Consider the following 21,724-nt stretch of genomic DNA (forward strand, 5'->3'; position numbering starts at 1 on the left):
GGCTGTAAGTCACAGCACAGATCTCGTTGGCACCCGGCTCCACTCCAGTCTTAGACCGACAGACGAGGCCGAGGCGGATTGATTGAGCTGTAAACTGAGAGCCCTGAGACAGACGGACATTAAGGCTGGGGTTGGATACCAGAGAGAGTTGTGGATTGAAGGGTTGTGGTTTTGGGTTACTATCGGTTTGGACAAGGTCAGATTCATTAACAGCTTTATGGAAATGTCAAAGTACGAACTAGGTTCAAATTCTACCATTGGTCCACTGCTATACTTGAGCTGATAATGATGTCAGCTACTGTTGACAGCTGTCTACAGTTCTAAATAGTAGGATGTCAAATACCCAAGCGTATTGTTGTGAACGTCTGATCTGAATTTAAATGTTATAATCAACACACTCTTAACACATCCACTCGTGAGAGAAGCTACTCTCTCTTATCAGATGACAGCTCATGAGCTGTTTGTTTCCTGTCAGTGACTCTGTGTTTTGAAACTAGAGACGGTGCGAAGGCAACAGATCCGGCCCAGGGTTGAGTCACATACCGTGACAAAGTTATCCCTCCATTCTTCCCTCTCTATTCCTCCCTGTCATCACGTCACCTGTTGTTCCGTTCCCTTCCCTATACTAGTCTCGTTCCATGTGCTGCCACTGGATCGCACCTGGCACACCACCAGGCTTCTTCCGGTCCCAGTTTGCTCCCTTCCTCTCCACTTTGGCCCCAACCGTTTTGACGTTTGCAAATCTGTAATGTGGAGTCTCCACCACACTGCTGCTTATAGACCAACCTATCCAGAACCTTCAGATCTGAAAACCATTGAAGGGTTATGGGAAAGCAAACATCGAAGGTTTATGGCAAAGCGGGAGGGGGATGTGCGAATTGGGATTGGCTATCCATCTGAGTCCCCCGATCCCCAAAGTGATCCGGAGATTTCCCGACAGATGCCTCGACATGGAGCAATGCCCTAGTCATAGACACTCCTTTGATCACTGATGAAGTCACTGTTATTGTTCCCCTGTACATGTGGGGCACATGATTTTTGTTTCCTGCTCATATTGCTTGAGATATTCCCTAACTGCTCTTCTCCTTCCTTCTCATATTATCATGAACCCCTTCTTCTGGTGAACATGTAATGCTTTGATATAAATGTTATATTTTTAATTTGGAGGACTTGTGACTGGAGGACATGTTTGCGATTGATGCAATCAGGTGTCTACCTCTATTACACACTAGTCATCTGTTCCCAGCAGAGCTTTTCTACCCAGGTGCAGCAGAAGGAGCTCAACATGAAAATATATTCATCAACTCTTGGCAGGACACTGCATGTTTGCTGCGGAAAAAATATTTGTTGTGAAAACCAATGCGTTTCGGCGCATGCTTTTATCAGGTATTTGCTGATGGAGAGCAGAACAGAACAGAACACAACAAGCCTCTGCAAGGGATGACTGTCAGCGCTTCTGGAGATCTCCCTGTTATTACGCAAGAGGCCAGGGGTTGAGTTAATAACTGTGAGACAATGGTCCACATTCCTCTGCGCCATGCGTGGCCTGCCAGCACAGGGCACACTTTCTGAGCCACACAGGGAGGGAGAGAGAGTGGGTGTGTTCCAGACCGACTATGTTGCAGACGCGCTGCACACAGCAGCTAATGGCTCAAATCATTTTATTTGTCACATGCGTCGTGAACTAACAGTGAAATGCTTACTTACGGGCCCTTCCCAACAATGCAGAGAGAGAAAATTGAGAAATAATAAAGTAAAACAAGTAATAATACAAATAATAGATACACAATGAGTAACTGTAACTTGTCTATATACTAGAGGTACCAGTATCAAGTCTGTCTGCAGGGGTATGAGATAATTGAGGTAGATATGTACATATAACTAGAAATAAATGGACAGATAGTTAACAGTAGCAGCAGCATATGTGATGAGTCAAAGTAAGTTTAGTTTGGTGCATCGCTTCCGCTTGCCATGGTAGCAGAGAGAACAGTATGACTTAGGTGGCTATTTTTAGGGGACTTCTTCTGACACTGCCTGGAATAGAGGTCTGGGATGGTAGGGAGCTCGGCTCCAGTGATGTACTGGGCCATATGCACTACCCTCTGTAGTGCCTTGTGGTCAGTTGCCAAGCAGTTGCCATACCAAGGCGCTGATGCAGCTAGTCAGGATGTAGAATGTTTTGAGGATCTGAGGGCCCATACCCAATATTTTCAGCCTCCGGAGGGGGAAGAGTCGATCCATCTTCATGACTTGGTTAGTGTGTTTGAACCATGATAGATCCTTAGTGATCTGGACACTGAACTTGAAGCTCTCAATCCGCTCCACTACAGCCCTGTGGATGGGGGCGTGCACGGCCCTCCGTTTCTTGTGGTCCACGATCAGCTCCTTTGTCTTGCTGACTTTGACAGAGATGTTGTCCTGGCACCACACTGCCAGGTCACTTACCGCCTTGTCAGTGATCAGACCTACTACCGCTGTGTTGTCGGCAAACTTAATGATGGTGTTGTAGTCGTGCGCGGCCAAGGCTGTGCGCGGCCAAGGCTGTGCGCGGCCAAGGCTGTGCGCGGCCAAGGCTGTGCGCGGCCAAGGCTGTGCGCTGCCAAGGCTGTGCGCGGCCCAAGGCTGTGCACTCTACAGAGCTACAGCCATTATGTAAGCAGATTGGGTGTGTTCCAGACCTACTATAATGTAATGGCGCTGCACGCTGGCGTTGTGGGATCTGGAAGGTGACTGCAATGTAGTCATCTTGAAACACATCCAGAGAAGGGCCTTTTGGCTTACCTTCAGCTGATCTGGGTGTGACCTGTGGAACAAACACCACCTGGGAGAGATGACTAACTGGCTGAATATAGGGGCATGTGATAACAACCTGGATGAGATGACTTACAGGCTGCCATAGGCGCATGTGATAACACAGCCTGAAGCTAGTTTCACACTGGCAGATATGAGGTCGCTTTCATTGTTCCGTCACAGCTGCAGGTAGGGGCGGCAGGTAGCCTAGTGGTTAGAGTGTCAGAGGGCCAGTAACCAAAAGGTTGCTAGATTGAATCCCCAAGCTGACGCAATGGTAAAAATGTGTCGTTCTGCCCCTGAGCAAGGCAGTTAACCCACTGTTCCCCGGTAGGCCGTCATTGTAAATAAGAATTTGTTCTTAACTGACTTGCCTAGTTAAATAAAAATAGCTACATTACCGTTCAAAAGTTTGTGGTCACTTAGAAATGTCCTTGTTTTTGAAAGAAAAGGCAAAAAAAAATGCCTAGAAGGCCAGCATCCCGGAGTCGCCACTTCACTGTTGACGTTGAAACTGGTGTTCTGCGGGTACTATTTAATGTAGCTGCCAGTTGAGGACTTGTGAGGTGTCTGTTTCTCAAACTAGACACTAATGTACTTGTTCTCTTGCTCAGTTGTGCACCGGGGCCTCCCACTCTTTCTATTATGGTTAGAGCCAGTTTGCGCTGTTCTGTGAAAGGAGTAGTACACAGCGTTGTACCAGCTCTTCAGTTTCTTGGCAATTTCTCGCATGGAATAGACTTCATCTATCAGAACAAGAATAGACTGACGAGTTTCAGAAGAATGGTCTTTGTTTCTGGCCATTTTGAGCCTGTAATCGAACCCACAAATACTGATGCTCCAGATACTCAACTAGTCTAAAGAAGGCCAGTTTTATTGCTTCTTGAAATCAGAACAACAGTGTTCAGCTGTGCTAACATAATTGCAAAATAGTTTTCTTATGATCAATTAGCTTTTTAAAATGATCAACTTGGATTAGCTAACACAACGTGCCATTGGAACACAGGAGTGATGGTTGCAGATAATGGGCCTCTCTACGCCTATGTAGATATTCCATAAATCAGACGTTTCCCGCTACAATAGTCATTTACAACATTAACAATGTCTACACTGTTTCTGATCAATTTGACATTATTTTAATGGGCCAAAAAATGTGCTTTTCTTTAAAAAACGAGGACATTTCTAAGTGACCCCAAACTTTTGAACGGTAGTGTATGCTAAATTCTAGCTTTTTCTAAGTAAAGCTAGGCTTATGAATTAAAGATGGTCAATGCTGCAGCATTTTAGTTTGAAGTACAGTATTTGCACTATGAATGAAGCAATAGATGTTGTTTTTTGTGTGTGGGAGAGATTACCAGTTGCTTGGTTTTCAGGGTGGTGCTGCTGCTATAATCATAGCTGTTACACTGAAGTTATATTTTAACAACGCCATGAGTTCTTCAAAGCTATTTACATTGCATGAATTATAGATGTCTTTTGAGTAACCTAATTGTGTCACATGGCTGGCTGCAAGCTATGTGCGTAGGGCGACGGCAAAATATAATTTATGACGGGATTTGATGTTTCTGAATAATGAAAGTTCTAAAAATGCATTATGGGTAGTGCATGACCCTAGGATAGCAGCACATTAATTCTAAGTGGTTTTAATGGGCTTTCTCCATTCTGGTTGCTTTATACTGTTCAATCAAATACTGTTTCTGCACAAAACTGACAGTGAAGTCGTCCTATTTGTAGGACACCTCGTTAAAATCCTATTTTGTAGCCTCTAACTGGTTTCTATTTGCATATTTGTTCAATTCCAGCATTGTCATACATTTCTTCTTTTGAGTCATTTACTAAATGATATAACAAATCAAACATTAAAATACCTTACAGCAGTTCACTGTTCACCTGTTGTATTTGGCTGATGTGATAAATACAGTTTGATTTGAACACCATTAGTGAAGGTACAGTGAAAACCCACATCAGTGGATCAGTACCTGTAGCTACATTATATAGTAAAATGCCATGTACCGCTCAGCCCTTCGTGTGTGTGTGTGTACAGAAATGTATATCAGGGATCATCAACTAGATTATATATATCTCATTATTGAGCGGATGGTCAGGGGGTCGGTACATCATTACAGATACTTTGTAGACTGCAACTTGACCGCAAGAAGGACAAACGGATATAACATTTGACTAAAACTTGCTTACATTTGTACACGATCACAATTATGCATGAGAGTACTTCGGAACAGATTTCCAAAATAAAAATCACTTGGAATCTGATTCACTGGTGTCTTTATTTTTAAAAAACTATTAAGTTTTTTTAATTTTTTTTTTACATGGGAGGGGGCAAATTTGTCCTGTGGGATGCCATTTGGGGAGCCCTGATGTACATTTTGAACCTGTGTGTAATTGTATGTGTGAGGGTGTTTTTACTCTGGTTGAAATCTCAGGGGAGAGCGTGGTTAACTGTGCCACTTGGATCAGCCATGCAGGGCTAATTAGGCCGAAATGTGTGGAGCAGGATCTTCCACATTCCAGGGCCAACCTCTCCTGAAGACCCAGGGATTATGACTACAGTAGTGAACTTTATGGGAGGGGGGAGGGGATAAGGAAGGTAGAGTAGGGATGAAGTGTGAAAAATAGAGGGGAAGTCTACACAGAGGTTAGGGAAACACTCCGGAACCGGATGACCAGTTGGTTTCCTCCTCAAAGAGCCTCTTTTTTTTTACATTTTATTTTGTTTGTGCGTTAACCCCTCCTTTTATGATTCATTGTTGGTTTGTGTTTCCTTGTTAGGTCAGTGTTTCACAACTATCTTTTGAGTTTTAGTTTATTAAAGGGGTAGTTCACCTGTAATTGAGGTGATTTTAGGTGGAACATTTGGAACATACTAAAAATGCCTTTACTACCCCCATGGATGTAAACCTTGTGATGTCACTGCCTGGAATAGCATTGTGGGTGATGTCACTTGAACTATCCCTTTTAACAACTGCAGTCAGTAACCACTTTACCATCCACATTTTTTTCTCATGCTAGTAAAGTCATACCGTATGGAGGAAAACATTTTAAAACACGACAGCTGTTATGGCAACGACAATTATATAAATGCTGACAGAATTTTGTTTGTTCGGTTATGGTAGGATCCTTTTGTGTCGGTTAAATTTAAGTATGCAAGATATGGCAGTGGAAATGCTTTTATGAGCAAATATTTATATAATAGCCACCATATATCAAAGTAAACTTGATGCTCCTTTCCAATAAATATCAAGGGTCTTATTCTGGTGACATGATGATCGATCCTTGTCTAACGTTTGATTTATCCATAATAATCTCATGTAGATTACACTATCCAGTGACCGCACAGCCTACCCGTACTGCGAACTGTTGGCTAGAGAGCACGTGCCAAGACCAGAGTAGTTATATTTGCTGTTTAACACAAGTTTTTGTGACACAACTATTGGTAGAGTTTAACTGCGATGGAAACAACACTTTCGATTTTTATTCGGTACATGAAAACTTAAGCGAAAAGAGTCAATTTTGTGTGCCCTACGTCATCTCACACTGATTTTTATCTGTAGTGAGTCCGTTTTGTGGAAACGCACCACAGATCGAGAAAATTCTCATGAAATCTGTCACAAAACTGGATGAAAACACCATCTCGGTTTTTAAGTCTTTAAAAAAATAAACAAACATTGATCTTCCTTTTGCACTCTCATAAAACCTCAGGCTCTGTTTGAGAAGCTCATTGTGTTTCCTAGACCTGATAGCCTAACAAGTTCTCTCTGGTGAGGGTGTGCCCTGAAAGCATTCTCTGATTTACGATAATCCTGCTTTCCTTTTGCACTCTTGATTTGTAGCAGAGGCCGCTGCAGTAATGTCTCACTCTTGGTCCTTTTTGGCTGTGTTTACACATGCAGCCCAGTTCTTACATTTTGCCTAATTAATGAGCTGATCTGATTCATCAAAAGACCAATTAGTGGAAAAAGATCAGAATTGGGCAATCTGTATAAATGCAGCCTTTGAGACTGCAACTTAACATTTCCATGGCAAGTTAATTTGTTACCCAACAGACCTATCGATCTGTGAGGAGATAACTATTGTGGACAATCTTAGGGAGTGGGGGTTACGTCCACAGTTTCTCCGTTTAGTAAAGATCTTTCTCTGCCCTCAGACCAAGGGCAGTGCCTCAGATAAGCCATTTTCCCACTCTCTTTCTTCTTTATCACAACTCGAGGCTAATCAATAACCTGGCTGGCTCTGCTCTGTGTGTGTGTGTGTGTGTTAGAAGAAAATAACTGTATTGTCGTCAGGGGAGAGGAGTAGGAGAGGATTGTGACTTCAGGTTCGCGCCTCTCCATAATGACATGACGGTGGGGAGGGGGTGGGGAGGTCAGTGTTGGAGCCTCAAGCCCGAACCTCTCCCATTTGTCTTTGACTGTTTTTTTGTTGTTTTTTCAAATGCAATATTTAACAAAGTCTCTATTTTGACTGCTATGGTAGGAGAGAGGGTATTTTTTGTGTGTGTTTCTGTCAAAGTAAGAATGTGAATTTGAGTGTGTTCTTAGGTATAAGTTTACAGAATTCTTCAGACCAAACAAATCATATTTAGTTCTTTGTGAAAACAGAGATTGAACATCTCGAGATACTGGCCTGTGGCAGTTTAATAATGACCCGTGGCAGTTTAATAATGACCCGTGGCAGTTTAATAATGGCCCGTGGCAGTTTAATAATGGCCCGTGGCAGCTTAATAATGGCCGGTGGCAGTTTAATAGTGGCCTATGGCAGTTTAATAGTGGCCCGTGGCAGTTTAATAATGGCCCGTGGCAGTTTAATAATGGCCCGTGGCAGTTTAATAATGGCCCGTGGCAGTTTAATAATGGCCCGTGGTAGCTGGATATTGCACTACAATGTACTGTGGTATTAAACCGTCTGTTAAGGCCTTGGGTGAAACATTTAGTCAATTATACTTTATCATCCAATGTTCTCAACCCAGCAACCTGGAGTCTTTATGTACAGTAACTGTTGGTTATTCAAATGAATCAGGCTGCCTAATCATCATCATCATCATCATCATCATGGCTTTAATGGCAGTTTGATTTCAATGGAAAGTGGCCAGCCTGTCATGTAATGGTCTTCCAAATGCCTTGATTCTCTTTTCATCATGACATTTAAAGAGTGTCTGCTCTTGTGAAACTACACGGCAATTATGTAATCTGGTGCTTTAGCCTCTGGTCCATTCTGTGTATGCTGGGAAATAACGTGCAGACTGGCTGATAACAAATGGATGTTCTCTTTGAAGGGCTCTTAACAATGCTTCAGCTAGATACATTGTTGGAGGATAACTGTGGTTGGCCATTTCAACAGGTGAAACCCACTGGGTTTGTCAGCTTAGGAACAAAGTAGCATAATGAGTAGGGATGCTCTAGGTTACTATGGTTCCCACCCACACATACAATCTCACACACAGCAAACATCTTGGCACTGAAACCGTGTTCTCTCGTTTATTTTCAGAATGGGCAAAGCGTCACGGAGGATGGGGTCCCACCTGCTGGTCACAAGGTAAGAGGCGTCTTCTGATCACATCTCGCACATGTTCGCCAAATAAACTATGCAATGCTGAAACAGTTTGAAAAGGTGCCTTTGGGAAGAGCTATTTTCCTCTGCCATCATTTTATGGGAAGTGCGAACAGGAAGACTATTGCCTCGCAAATAATGGAAATCTACTGATTCGACTCAAATACAGCAATGAAACTGGGGACTGATAGGCTATAAGACCACATTGTTTTCTGTATTTTGGCTTTTCTTTATTTTTTTTATTTACCCATTTTCCTAACTAGGAAAATCCTCAATGATTTGTGTGTGCAGTTGCACGTCTGCTTGCGTGTGTGCAGTGGCATTGGAAACCCTAAGCGACAATCAACTGACAATGTGTTGTCAGGTTGACAGACTGGGTGGTGTAGGCCAATATTGTGCTGTCTGGATGACCGACTGGGTGGTGTTGGCCAATATTGTGCTGTCTGGATGACAGACTGGGTGGTGTTGGCCAATATTGTGCTGTCTGGATGACAGACTGGGTGGTGTTGGCCAATATTGTGCTGTCAGGATGACCGACTGGGTGGTGTTGGCCAATATTGTGCTGTCTAGATGACAGACTGGGTGGTGTTGGCCAATATTGTGCTGTCTGGATGACAGACTGGGTGGTGTTGGCCAATATTGTGCTGTCAGGATGACAGACTGGGTGGTGTTGGCCAATATTGTGTTGTCAGGTTGACCGACTGGGTGGTGTAGGCCAATATTGTGCTGTCAGGATGACAGACTGGGTGGTGTTGGCCAATATTGTGCTGTCTGGATGACCGACTGGGTGGTGTTGGCCAATATTGTGCTGTCTGGATGACAGACTGGGTGGTGTAGGCCAATATTGTGCTGTCAGGATGACAGACTGGGTGGTGTTGGCCAATATTGTGCTGTCAGGTTGACCGACTGGGTGGTGTTGGCCAATATTGTGCTGTCTGGATGACAGACTGGGTGGTGTTGGCCAATATTGTGCTGTCAGGATGACAGACTGGGTGGTGTTGGCCAATATTGTGCTGTCAGGATGACAGACTGGGTGGTGTTGGCCAATATTGTGCTGTCTGGATGACAGACTGGGTGGTGTTGGCCAATATTGTGCTGTCTGGATGACAGACTGGGTGGTGTTGGCCAATATTGTGCTGTCAGGATGACAGACTGGGTGGTGTAGGCCAATATTGTGCTGTCTGGATGACAGACTGGGTGGTGTTGGCCAATATTGTGTTGTCAGGTTGACCGACTGGGTGGTGTAGGCCAATATTGTGCTGTCAGGATGACCGACTGGGTGGTGTAGGCCAATATTGTGCTGTCTGGATGACAGACTGGGTGGTGTTGGCCAATATTGTGCTGTCAGGATGACCGACTGGGTGGTGTTGGCCAATATTGTGCTGTCAGGATGACAGACTGGGTGGTGTAGGCCAATATTGTGCTGTCTGGATGACAGACTGGGTGGTGTTGGCCAATATTGTGTTGTCAGGTTGACCGACTGGGTGGTGTAGGCCAATATTGTGCTGTCAGGATGACCGACTGGGTGGTGTTGGCCAATATTGTGCTGTCTGGATGACCGACTGGGTGGTGTAGGCCAATATTGTGCTGTCAGGATGACAGACTGGGTGGTGTAGGCCAATATTGTGCTGTCAGGATGACAGACTGGGTGGTGTAGGCCAATATTGTGCTGTCAGGATGACAGACTGGGTGGTGTAGGCCAATATTGTGCTGTCAGGATGACAGACTGGGTGGTGTAGGCCAATATTGTGCTGTCAGGATGACCGACTGGGTGGTGTAGGCCAATATTGTGCTGTCAGGATGACCGACTGGGTGGTGTAGGCCAATATTGTGCTGTCAGGATGACCGACTGGGTGGTGTAGGCCAATATTGTGCTGTCAGGATGACAGACTGGGTGGTGTTGGCTAATATTGTGCTGTCAGGATGACAGACTGGGTGGTGTTGGCCAATATTGTGCTGTCAGGATGACAGACTGGGTGGTGTAGGCCAATATTGTGCTGTCAGGATGACCGACTGGGTGGTGTTGGCCAATATTGTGCTGTCAGGATGACAGACTGGGTGGTGTAGGCCAATATTGTGCTGTCAGGATGACAGACTTTTTTTTTTTTAGATGAGGATATGGATCTAGATGGAAGTGATTGATCAAAAGTATGCTTTATCTGAACAAGAATATAAACGCAGCAATTTCAACGATTGTACAGAGTTACAGTTCATAAGAGGAAATCAGTCAATTGAAATAAATTCATCAGGCTCTAATCTATGGATTTCACATGACTGGGCAGGGGCACAGCCATGGGTGGGCCTGGTAGGGCATAGGCACACCCACTGGGGAGCCAGGCCCAGCCAATCAGAATGAGCTTTTCCCCACAAAAGGGCTTTATTACAGACGGAAACACTCCTCAGTTTCATCAGCTGTCCGGGTGGCTGGTCTCAGATGATCCCGCAGGTGAAGAAGCCAGATGTGGCGGTCCTGGGCTGGCGTGGTTACACGTGGTCTGTGGTTGGAGGTACTACCAAATTCTCTAAAATGACATTGGAGACAGCTTATGGTAGATAAATTAACATTAAATTCTCTGCCAACAGCTCTGGTGGACATTCCTGTAGTCAGCAAGCCAACTGTACGCTCCCTCAACTTGAGGCATCTGTGGTATTGTGATGTGTGACAAAACTGCAAATTTGTGTTTTTATTGTCCCAAGCAGAAGGTGCACCTGTGTGATCATGCAGTTTAATCAACTTGTTGATATACTACACCTGTCAGGTGGATGGATTATCTTGGTAAAGGAGAAATGCTCACAACCAGGGATGTAAACAAATTTGTGAACAATTTGAGAGAAATAAGCTTTTTGTGCTTATGGGACATTTCTAGGATCTTTTATTTCATCTCATGAGACTAACACTTCACGTGTTGCGTTTTTATATTTTGTGTGTGTAAAATATACATAGTGTCTTCGGAAATTATTCAGACTCCTTGACTTTTTCCAAATTGTATTACCTTACAGCCTTATTCTAAAATTGATTTAAATAAAGCAATTTCCTCAGCAATCTACACACAATACCCCATAATGACAGTGAAAACAGGTTCAGACATTTTTGCTAATTTATTAATAATAAAACACAAATGCCTTATTTCCGTGAGTATTCAGACCCTGTGCTGTGGGATTTGAAATTGAGCTCAGGTGCATCTTGTTCCCATTGATCATCCTTGAGATGTTTCTACAACTTCATTGGAGTCCCTCTGTGGGAAATTCAATTGATTGGGCATGATTTGGAAAGGCACACAGCTGTCTATATAAGGTACCACAGTTGACCATGCATGTCAGAGCAAAAACCAAGCCATGAGGTCGAAGGAATTGTCCGTAGAGCTCGGGAGACAGGATTGTGCTGAGGCACAGGGGAAGTGTACCAAAAAATGTCTGCAGCATTGAAGGGCCCCAAGAACACCTCCATCCTTAAATGGAAGAAGTTTGGAACCACCAAGACTCTTCCTAGAGCTGGCCGTGTGGCCAAACTGAGCAATCGGGAGAGCAGGGCCTTGGTCAGGGAGTTGACCAAGAACCCGATGGTCACTCTGACAGAGCTCCAGAGTTCCTCTGTGGAGATGGGAGAACCTTCCAGATGGACAACCATCTTTGCAGCACTCCACCAATCAGGGCTTTTTGGTAGAATGGCCAGATGGAAGCCACTCCTTGGTTATAAAGTCACAGGACATCTCGCTTGGAGTTTGCCAAAAAGCACCTAAAGACTCTGACAATGATAAACAAGATTCTCAGGTCTGATGAAACCAAGATTGAACTCTTTGGCCTGAATGCCAAGCGTCACGTCTGGAGGAAACCTGGCACCATCCGTACGGTGAAGCATGGTGGAGGCAGCATCATACCTTGGATGTTTTTCAGTGGCAGGGACTGGGAGACTAGCAGGATCGAGGGAAAGATGAATGGAGCAAAGTTCAGAGAAATCCGTGATGAAAAACTGCTCAGGACCTCAGACTGGGGCGAAGGTTCACCTTCCAACAGGACAATGACCCTAAGCACACAGCCAAGACAACTCAGCAGTGGCTTCGGGACAAGTCTCTGAATGTCCTTGAGTGGCGCAGCCAGAGCCCAGACTTGAACCCGATCGAACATCTCTGGAGAGACCTGAAAATAGCTGTGCAGCAATGCTCCTCATCCAACCTGACAGCTTGAGAGTATCTGCAGAGAAGAATGGGAGAAACCCAAATACAGGTGTGCCAAGCTTGTAGCATCATACCCAAGAAAGCTGTATTTTCTTTATTTTTTATAAATGTTTTATAAACCTGTTTTCGTTTTGTCATTATGGGGTATTGTGTGTAGATTGCTGAGGATTTTTATCTCTACATACAGTGCATTTGGAAAGAATTCAGACCCCTTTTTCCACATTTTGTTACGTTACAGCCTTATTCTAAAATGAGGGGGGGAATACGATTTATTCCAATCTACACACAATACCCTATAATGACTTAGCAAAAACAGGTTTTTAGTTAATTATTCAGACCTGTTGCTATGAGACTGGAAATTGAGCTCAGGTGCACTTAGCTGCATGGTGACACCTTACAACTAATTGGCTCTCCTTTTCTCCCCCAGCCTGTTAGTGAAACAAACAGCACAGAGGAAAGGTGGGCAGGCATCTGGTGTTGCTCATTGGGCTAAAGCATGACTCGTTGTTGGTCTACAATGTGGACAGGCTCCTGAACAGCTTCTATCCCCAAGCCAAAATACTACTAAATAGTCTGTACGGCCATTCGGTTAGCTATCTGAGTTGACCCTTGAGTTTTACACACTCGTGCACACTGAAACTCCAACATGCACACACATTTCTACTGACTACGCACACACACACACAATCATCATGTTATGTTGCTGCTACTCTGTTTATCATATATCCTGATGCCTAGTCATCTTATCCCTATACATATCTACCTCTATCACTCCAGTATGCTTGGACATTTTAACCATGGTTTTGGAACTGACCATGTATGTATATGTATGTATATGAGCTTCTTACTTTTTTGTCTTCCTCTTATTTGTACTCCCTTATTTTTTTTGTACTATATTGATTACTGCATTATTGGGTTTGGAGCAAGCAAGAAAGGCATTTCAGTAAATGTGGCATTTAACACTGAAACTTTCCTTTTTGGCTTTGGAGAAGTAAGGCTCAGAGCCTGTAAACATGGACATGGTGTTCTGATAGAGTTGAAAGTGGAATACATGGAAACATGCAAGCGTTCATTTAGATTTATTATTTAGTGTTTTCCATCAACAGAACACTAAATTATGGAATTTATTGTGGAAGAATGGGGTTGCATCCCTCCAATAGACACTTGTATAATCTATGCCAAGGTGAATTGAAGCCGTTCTGGTGGCTCAATGCCCTATTAAGAAACTTTGTTGGTGTTTCTTTTATTTTGGCAGTTCTGTACATTGTTGTAAAATCCCTCCTCTCTAGAGCAGTGCTTTCTCACCCAGGACCTCTCTAGAGCAGTGCTTTCTCACCCAGGACCTCTCTAGAGCAGTGCTTTCTCACCCAGGACCTCCTCTCTAGAGCAGTGCTTTCTCACCCAGGACCTCCTCTCTAGAGCAGTGCTTTCTCACCCAGGACCTCCTCTCTAGAGCAGTGCTTTCTCACCCAGGACCTCCTCTCTAGAGCAGTGCTTTCTCACCCAGGACCTCCTCTCTAGAGCAGTGCTTTCTCACCCAGGACCTCCTCTCTAGAGCAGTGCTTTCTCACCCAGGACCACCTCTCTAGAGCAGTGCTTTCTCACCCAGGACCACCTCTCTAGAGCAGTGCTTTCTCACCCAGGACCACCTCTCTAGAGCAGTGCTTTCTCACCCAGGACCACCTCTCTAGAGCAGTGCTTTCTCACCCAGGACCACCTCTCTAGAGCAGTGCTTTCTCACCCAGGACCACCTCTCTAGAGCAGTGCTTTCTCACCCAGGACCACCTCTCTAGAGCAGTGCTTTCTCACCCAGGACCACCTCTCTAGAGCAGTGCTTTCTCACCCAGGACCACCTCTCTAGAGCAGTGCTTTCTCACCCAGGACCTCCTCTCTAGAGCAGTGCTTTCTCACCCAGGACCTTAACAACATCTCTATATGGAGGTTGATGTTGCATGTAGCCAATTTGTTGGCTGGCTAAGAATGGGCATGTAAAGTAACTCGGAAGTAGAGCCTGTTTTTTATTATTATTCTTTTTATACTTTCCATATCTGACCAGGAAGAACTCCAGGTCTGGATGAGGGGTCAGGAAGTACTCCTGGTCTGGACGAGGGTACTGTCCTCTCTCTGTGACTTGTGCTGAAGAAGCTTTGGAAGGATTTCCAATGTCGCTTTCTCCTCTTATCCCCATAGCCCTGTAATTTAAACTTATTTATAAGGAGTTTTTATTCTACATTTTACATTTTTAGTTATTTAGCAGACACTCTTATCAAGAGCAACTTAGTTAGGGCATTCATCTTAAGATTGATATGTGATTGTCCCACCTAGCTGTCATAGTAAGTACATTTTTCCTCAAAGTAGTTATCAGCTGGTTCAGAGCTAGTAAGAGGGGGTTGCAAGGGCCAGAGTGTTGTGGGAATATTTAAGAATCTTTTGTGTAGGGTTTGAGCATAGCCTGAAGGTAGGGAGGGGCAGTTCCTCTTGCTGCTCCATAGGCAAGTACCATGGTCTTGTAGTGGATGCGAGCTTCGACTGGAAGCCAAGCCAGTGGAGTAAGTGGAGGAGCGGGGTGACATGGGAAGACTTGAAGGTTGAACACCAGGTGGGCTGCAGCATTCTGGGTAAGTTGTTTATGTTAGGTAGGGTCATATTCTACTGATGTTGTAGAGCATGAATCTGCAGGAGTGAGTAACTGCTTTGATGTTTGCAGAGAATAACAGGATGTTGTCTGCGTCATGCCAAGGTTCTTTGCACTCTGTGAGGGGGACACCGTGGAGTTGTCAACCGCGATGGAGAGGTCTTGGAGTGGGCAGGCCTCCCCCGGGAGGAAGAGCAGCGCGGTCTTGTTGCGCTTGAGGTGGTAGGCCGACATCCAAGCGGCGATATCTGCCAGGCACCCAGAGATGCGTGTTGCCACCTGGGTGTCAAAAGGGGGTTAAGGAGAAAAGTAGAGTTTCCTCTGCATAGCAATGATGGGAGAGGCCATGTGAGAATTTGACGGAGTCGACTGACTTGATGTATAGAAAGGAAAAGGCCTAAAACTGAGCCCTGGGGAACACCAGTAATGAGAGTACGTGGTGCAGACACAGATCCTCTCCACATCACCTGAGAGGAGCGGCCTGCCAGGTAGGATGCAATCCAAGTGTGTGCAGAGCCTGAGACGCCCAGCCCTGAGCGGGTGGAAAAGAGGATGTGATGGTTGTGTCGAAGGCAGCGGATAGATCTAGGAGCATGAGGAGAGTGAGTCAGCGTTGGCAGTGCGGAGAGCCCCTGTGACACTGAGAAGAGCAGTCTCGGTTCAGTGAACTGTCTTGCAGCCTGACTGGTAAAAAAAATAATTAAAATTTCCATTTAGCGGACGCTTTTATCCAAAGCGACTTAGTCATGTCGTGTATACATTTTACGTATGGATGGTCATGGGAATCGAACCCACTACCCTGGCGTTCCAAGTGCCATGATTTGCCAACTGGGCTACAGAAGATGGTTCTGAGAGTGACAGTGAGAGAGTTGGTCAAAGAGGGCACTTAAGTGTTTTGGAAGTCAAAGAAAGAAGGGATACCAATCTGTAGTTTGTCTGAGGGGAGCGACTGGCCATTTTGAAGTCAGAGGGGACACAGCCAGTGGTCAGGGATGAGTTAATGAGGAATGGGAGGTCTCCAGAGATGGTCTGTAGAAGGGAGGAGGAGATGGGATCAAGCAGGCAGGTTGTCGGGCGGCTGGACGTCAAATTACACCAACACTTCTAATCAAATTGTAGCACAATACAGGCAATTAAGACGTAATAACATCTGATGGGAGATTTGGGAAATCTCCTTCAGACAGCTGTAATGTGCTCTGAGCCCTATCTGAGCAGCAAATTATATTACTTAGCAATTTTCACTGTAGCAATAACGCTACAGTGCCACTGTGTAGGTATAGAACTACTGTTTCAAGCCAGCCTTGCCGGTTTCTCCCTGGTATCATCGTCCTTGCGGGGATGTTTCTGGAGGAAAGTTTTATCAATCACCTCCAGGGCTTAGTTTGAAGGGGTGTGAAGTGAACCGGAGTCATTCATTTCTGTGCCTGAAGAGTGAGCGTTGTGAAATTGGGTTGGAAGTGTTGATGGTGTAATTTGACGTAAAGTTGGCAGATGTTGTCTGCATATAAAATAAATGTATTTTGAATTTGTTAATTTGGTATTTTATTTCACGAAGGCAACAATTTCCTTTCTTTTGTAAAAATACAATTTTAAACACCGCTGCACTGAAAAGGAGCTCTGTGCAAAAGGAATCCTAGTGAGTGATTCTACTGTTAGGCTGCACAGTTGGTCGGTTACTTGGCATGGCTTGCTTTGTTGTCATGGTTGCTTGGCATGACTGGCTTTGTTGTCATGACATTCAATAGGACTGTGCCAACGACAACCGAGGCTGTGGTGAAGAAAGCTCATAATTCAATTATTCAGGATTTATATTTTTTAGGTAAATGGCACATTTGGGGAAAGGCTGCTGTTGCCTCAGTCATTTCAAAGAATAAAGAAAACAGCCACTTTAATAATTTTCTGTATTTTATTCCATAAAGGCGTAAGTGGTGATTACTATTGATAGAACAATGGGGCTTTGCAGAAGAGCTGTCAGTCAGAGGAGGACTGTTGCATGATACAAATACACACCTACAACCCCCCCCCCCCCCCCCCCCCACTGAGAGAGAGTCATGAAAAAACACTTATCTGAGACAAGGCAGCTGTTATTAATGTCCCCGTGTCTGGCTGGCATTTAGATGTTTATACGTTCTATAAAGAACTGCTGTCATGTGGGTTAAAAATGAACCTATCAACCAGAGTGTTTAAATTTGCGATTAGGTTTTGCTAGATTTTATTTTTTACTTGTGGGGCAGGTTTCCTGTACAGATTAAGCATAGTCTTGGACTAAAAAATGACCAGTGTGCATGCTTTTTTTAAGTTCAGGACTAAATGTAATCTGTCAGGGTGACCCCTGAGGTTTCCCCTGATGTTTGTACTGGATGATTCCTCATGAAACTAGAACAGAACAAGTCTATGATTTGGGGGATTTTCATATAATTTTTTCCATAGAAGGGTCCTTTTTGGAGGAAGGATTGTTGACATTTGTTATTTGTCTCTTAAAGCATAATTGAGAAATAATTAGTTGAAGTTGGAATATTTGACATTTTGGCTTTACAAATTGGTGGCCTTGCTCAGTATTATGACTAGTATTTAGATTTTCAATAACAATTTTCTTACATTAATTTATTAATCTAGAAAAATAAAATGTTAGATTTAGCAAATTGTTTCTATATTGTTAAACAATGTACTCTAGGGTCATATCAGAGTTCCGTGGTGGGATCTCCGCTCGTTTTTTAAAGTTATGGCCCATTTTAAAAGATACATTTTCATAGTAGGCAATGGAACAAATCACAGCCCACCTTTTACTTGTATCATTGCACATCCTGCAAATCACCAGCAGAGGTTGACCATTCTTGAATCCGAAAAGCAATTGGTCTTAATTTTACATACCTTAAGGGAAGTGTGAGACGGGAGCCATATGATCGGTGAAGATTCTCCCATTGCGAATGTACGGTCCCTTACTAGACGTCCGACTTCGTCGCAGAAAATCGCGGACGGCGTCGGGCCGAGGGCGGCGGAGAGCTCTTTCAGGAAGTCACCCCAAAAAACGTCTCGGACGTTCGGTCACCGTTTTATAAAAATAACAAATTTTTGACTTGGACTCCGCATTCTCGAAAATTCCCACAAGGGGGCAAATAAATCATATTGCAGGCGCACGAACACGGGGCAAACGAGCGCGGCCTTTTCTCCTAAACGGAAAATATTTCGAAGACGAAACTCGGCGAGCGTAGGTTTGGAGTAAAGGGAAGTTGGCCCCGAACAAGATGGCGTCGAGGCCTCTGCGCTTTTTGAGTTATGGCCATTTTTCTGGGATTAAAGGGTTAAAACGCAAGTAGGGTGCTAATTTGACCGCTTCATGTCAAAGTACATAAGCATACGGTGTCAGGAAAAAAAGAACCAGCCGTTTATCTATCGTAATTTAAGAGAAATCGTACATTGTCCATTTGGTGATGTTCACGAAGAGGAATTTTTTTTTCAAAAAATTCACAGATCCAGTTGCAGTTTGTTCACACGAACATTTTTAAAGTGGGTCTCGAAGCTCTGCGAGAATTCTGTGATTTTATGTGATTTTATGAAGTAACACACACTCATTTAAACCTCTGTTAATAAGTCAGTTCTTAACATAAAGACTTAAAACTCAATATTAAATAAGAGCCTACCCCAAGGAGGGTATGTGTTCACGTTCAGCTTCCTATGTCAACTGGAAGTACCTTAAAATGGTGCATAGGGTCAGGTTTGAAGGTTAATAAAGGTCAGATCTTTTCAAAACTTCACTTGTGTGATTAGACAACCCTCATGAAGTGTAATCAGTCATTTTTCCCAACAGATGTCAAAGAAAAGCTCTCTCACACAAACACACACACACACAAAAAGGAAGGATGGAGTGAAAAAGTACGGTGCTTAAAGACACACAAAGCCTGCAATGGCATGACTATTATCTCCAGGCCGTGCCGAGTTCAACGAGATGCCCCGCTTGACCGTAGCTCGCTCGGTCTGAGCGCAGCGACCGTTACAATAAAATGGACCCAAATGACCTTTTGACCTCATGTCAATTTTATTTGCTTTTGGGAGACAGAGAGAGAACCGTTAAGGTTAGAAGCACAATTTCACCTCAGGAATGTTCTTAAGGTCCTCCCGATCTGTGCAAGCCTAACCTTGACCTTGTGGCATTAACCCTTAACAGTTAAAAGCTGGTGTTTACATCAATTTACAATGACATGTCGCCCCATAGGAATACATTGACTGCACCTCTCAATTCAACCTGAAGCCTATGTGGGTTATGAATGTCTTATGAACCTGTCTTTGATGTCAGTCCATCAGGCCACCATGAGGTCTACCTGTGTCGATTCTAAGCTTCCTGGAGCAACCGGAAGTGGTTAAATCACCCTAAAAGTGTTTGCCATAGCCAACCTGCAGTTTGAGAGAAATAGTGCATTCAGCCCTATGTAAATCAGTCAATTTTTAACATACAGACTTAAAACTCAGGATTCTGTAACAGCCTACTCCAGTGATGATATGTGTTTATTTATAGCTTCCTGTGACAACCGGAAGTGCCATAACTGGTGTCAAATGGGCTGTTTCGAAGGGTTAAAAATGTCAAATCTTTCCAAAACTTCATATATGTGAATAGACAACCCTCATGAACTGTAAATCAGTCCTTCATCCCATCAGATTTCAAAAATAAAAAATACACACCGACACAGAAATGATGGAGGGACACACTGAGGGGCTAAGAGGCAGACAGTGCCTGCAGTAGTTACTTTTGTTCCAACTTTTAAAGAACCGTCAGACCTAGAGTTCTGAAAATTTACAAACCTGTTCTAGACCTCAGGTCGATTGTGCACGGTGAATTATATGGCTCTAGAAGGTTCTCGGATTGATAAAAAGCATCGTGTATTTGCCATGTTTTCAATTGATTTTGACCTCAACGAAACGGACGACATTTAGAAAAGTCCCAGAGTCTCAAGACTAGGTGCGTTGAAACCGGCTCGGCCCATAGAGACAGACCCCAACGAGCCTGTTTGATTGCTCATTCAAGGACCCCGTAGCAAGGCAATGAAAAAAGTGGCATTTCAGCACCAATTAGGGTTTTGCTCGGGCACCGAATGACCTATCGAGCCGAAACTTGGGATTCGAGGTCGCTTCACATAGGGCTAAACATAATGTGTGAACTGGACCCGCAGCTAGAACATAACTACGTATTATTTGTTTTATTATGGTTTAAATAGAAGGCGCTGTGAATTTTGGGCCTGCTCTGAAATATGTTATAGTTGGCTTCTAAAGGAGTTGGAAAAAGTGAGTTTGGAGTCAGATGGTATCAGTTTGGTGTCTGAAAATATCTATTTGACTGATGGACACTGACTTGCTCGTTGACTTTTGTACATTTGCAATATGTTTCAACGGGGAGGTACCATGAGGAAAAAGCGACATGATGAAATTTCACGAAACGAGCGATGGAGAGGAACCACTATCACTGCCCGGCCATCCTGAGGTCATCAGACCGTTGACTTTTGCATTTCTAAAGTATTTAAGAGAATGTACGTTACATTTGCAATATGATTCAACATCACATCATATTGCAAATGCACGTTACATTTGCAATATGATGTGATGTTGAATCATATTGCAAATGTAACGTGCATTCTTTAAATACTTTAGAAATACAAAAGTCAACGTCCTGATGACCTCAGGATGGCCGGGCAGTGATAGTGGTTCCTCTCCAACGCTCGTTGCGTGAAATTTCATCATGTCGCTTTTTCCTCATGGTACCTCCCCGTTGAAACATATTGCAAATGTACAAAAGTCGACTAGCAAGTCAACTAGCAAGTGTCAACAAAAGTCAACGAGCAAGTGTCCATCAGTCAATTGGATATTTTCAGACACCAAACTGATACCATCTGACTCCAAACTCACTTTTTACAACTCCTTTAGAAGCCAACTATCACATATTTCAGAGCAGGCCCAAAATTCACAGCGCCTTCCATGAATGCACCAAAATAGCATTCTGAAATCACCACTAAAATGACATTGCCATATTCTCCAGGCCGTGCCGAGTTCAACGGGATGCCCCGCTTGACCGTAGCTCGCTCGGTCTGAGCGCAGCGACCGTTACAAGAGAACGGACACGAATGACCTTTTGACCTCAATGTCAATTTCATTTGCTTTTGGGAGACAGAGAGAGAACCGTTAAGGTTAGAAGCACAATTTCACCTCAGGAACAATCCTAAGGTCCTCCCGATTTGTGCAAGCCTAACCTTGACCTTGTGGCATTAACCCTTCACAGTTAAAAGAAGGCGTTTACATCAAACATTTTACAATGACATTTCGCCCCATAGGAATACATTGACTGCTCCTCTAAATTCAACCTGAAGCCTATGTGGGTTATGAATGTCTTATGAACCTGTCTTTGATAACAATCCATCAGGCTACTATGAGGTCTACCTGTGTTGATTTTAAGCTACCTGGAGCAACCGGAAGTGGTTAAAATCACCCTAAAAAGTGTCCAGATATACATGACTTGCAATTTTGAAAATCACTGCATTCAACCCTATGTAGATCAGTCAATTCTTAACGTATA

The 21,724-nt window shown here is 43.9% G+C and overlaps 1 protein-coding gene across 1 annotated transcript in view; it reads left to right on the plus strand.

Annotated features, from left to right (window-relative positions):
• The window catches only part of LOC120060162 (ribosomal protein S6 kinase 2 alpha-like), a 96,080-nt gene that overhangs the window by 1,758 nt on the left and 72,598 nt on the right, over nucleotides 1–21,724 (plus strand). The window contains exon 2 of the mRNA XM_039009283.1: nucleotides 8,293–8,340. Coding sequence (XP_038865211.1) covers nucleotides 8,293–8,340 — 48 coding nt within the window. The remainder of the gene's footprint in view (nucleotides 1–8,292; nucleotides 8,341–21,724) is intronic.

The sequence above is a fragment of the Salvelinus namaycush genome, chromosome 15, assembly GCF_016432855.1.
Source record: "Salvelinus namaycush isolate Seneca chromosome 15, SaNama_1.0, whole genome shotgun sequence".
Lineage (NCBI taxonomy): Eukaryota > Metazoa > Chordata > Actinopteri > Salmoniformes > Salmonidae > Salvelinus > Salvelinus namaycush.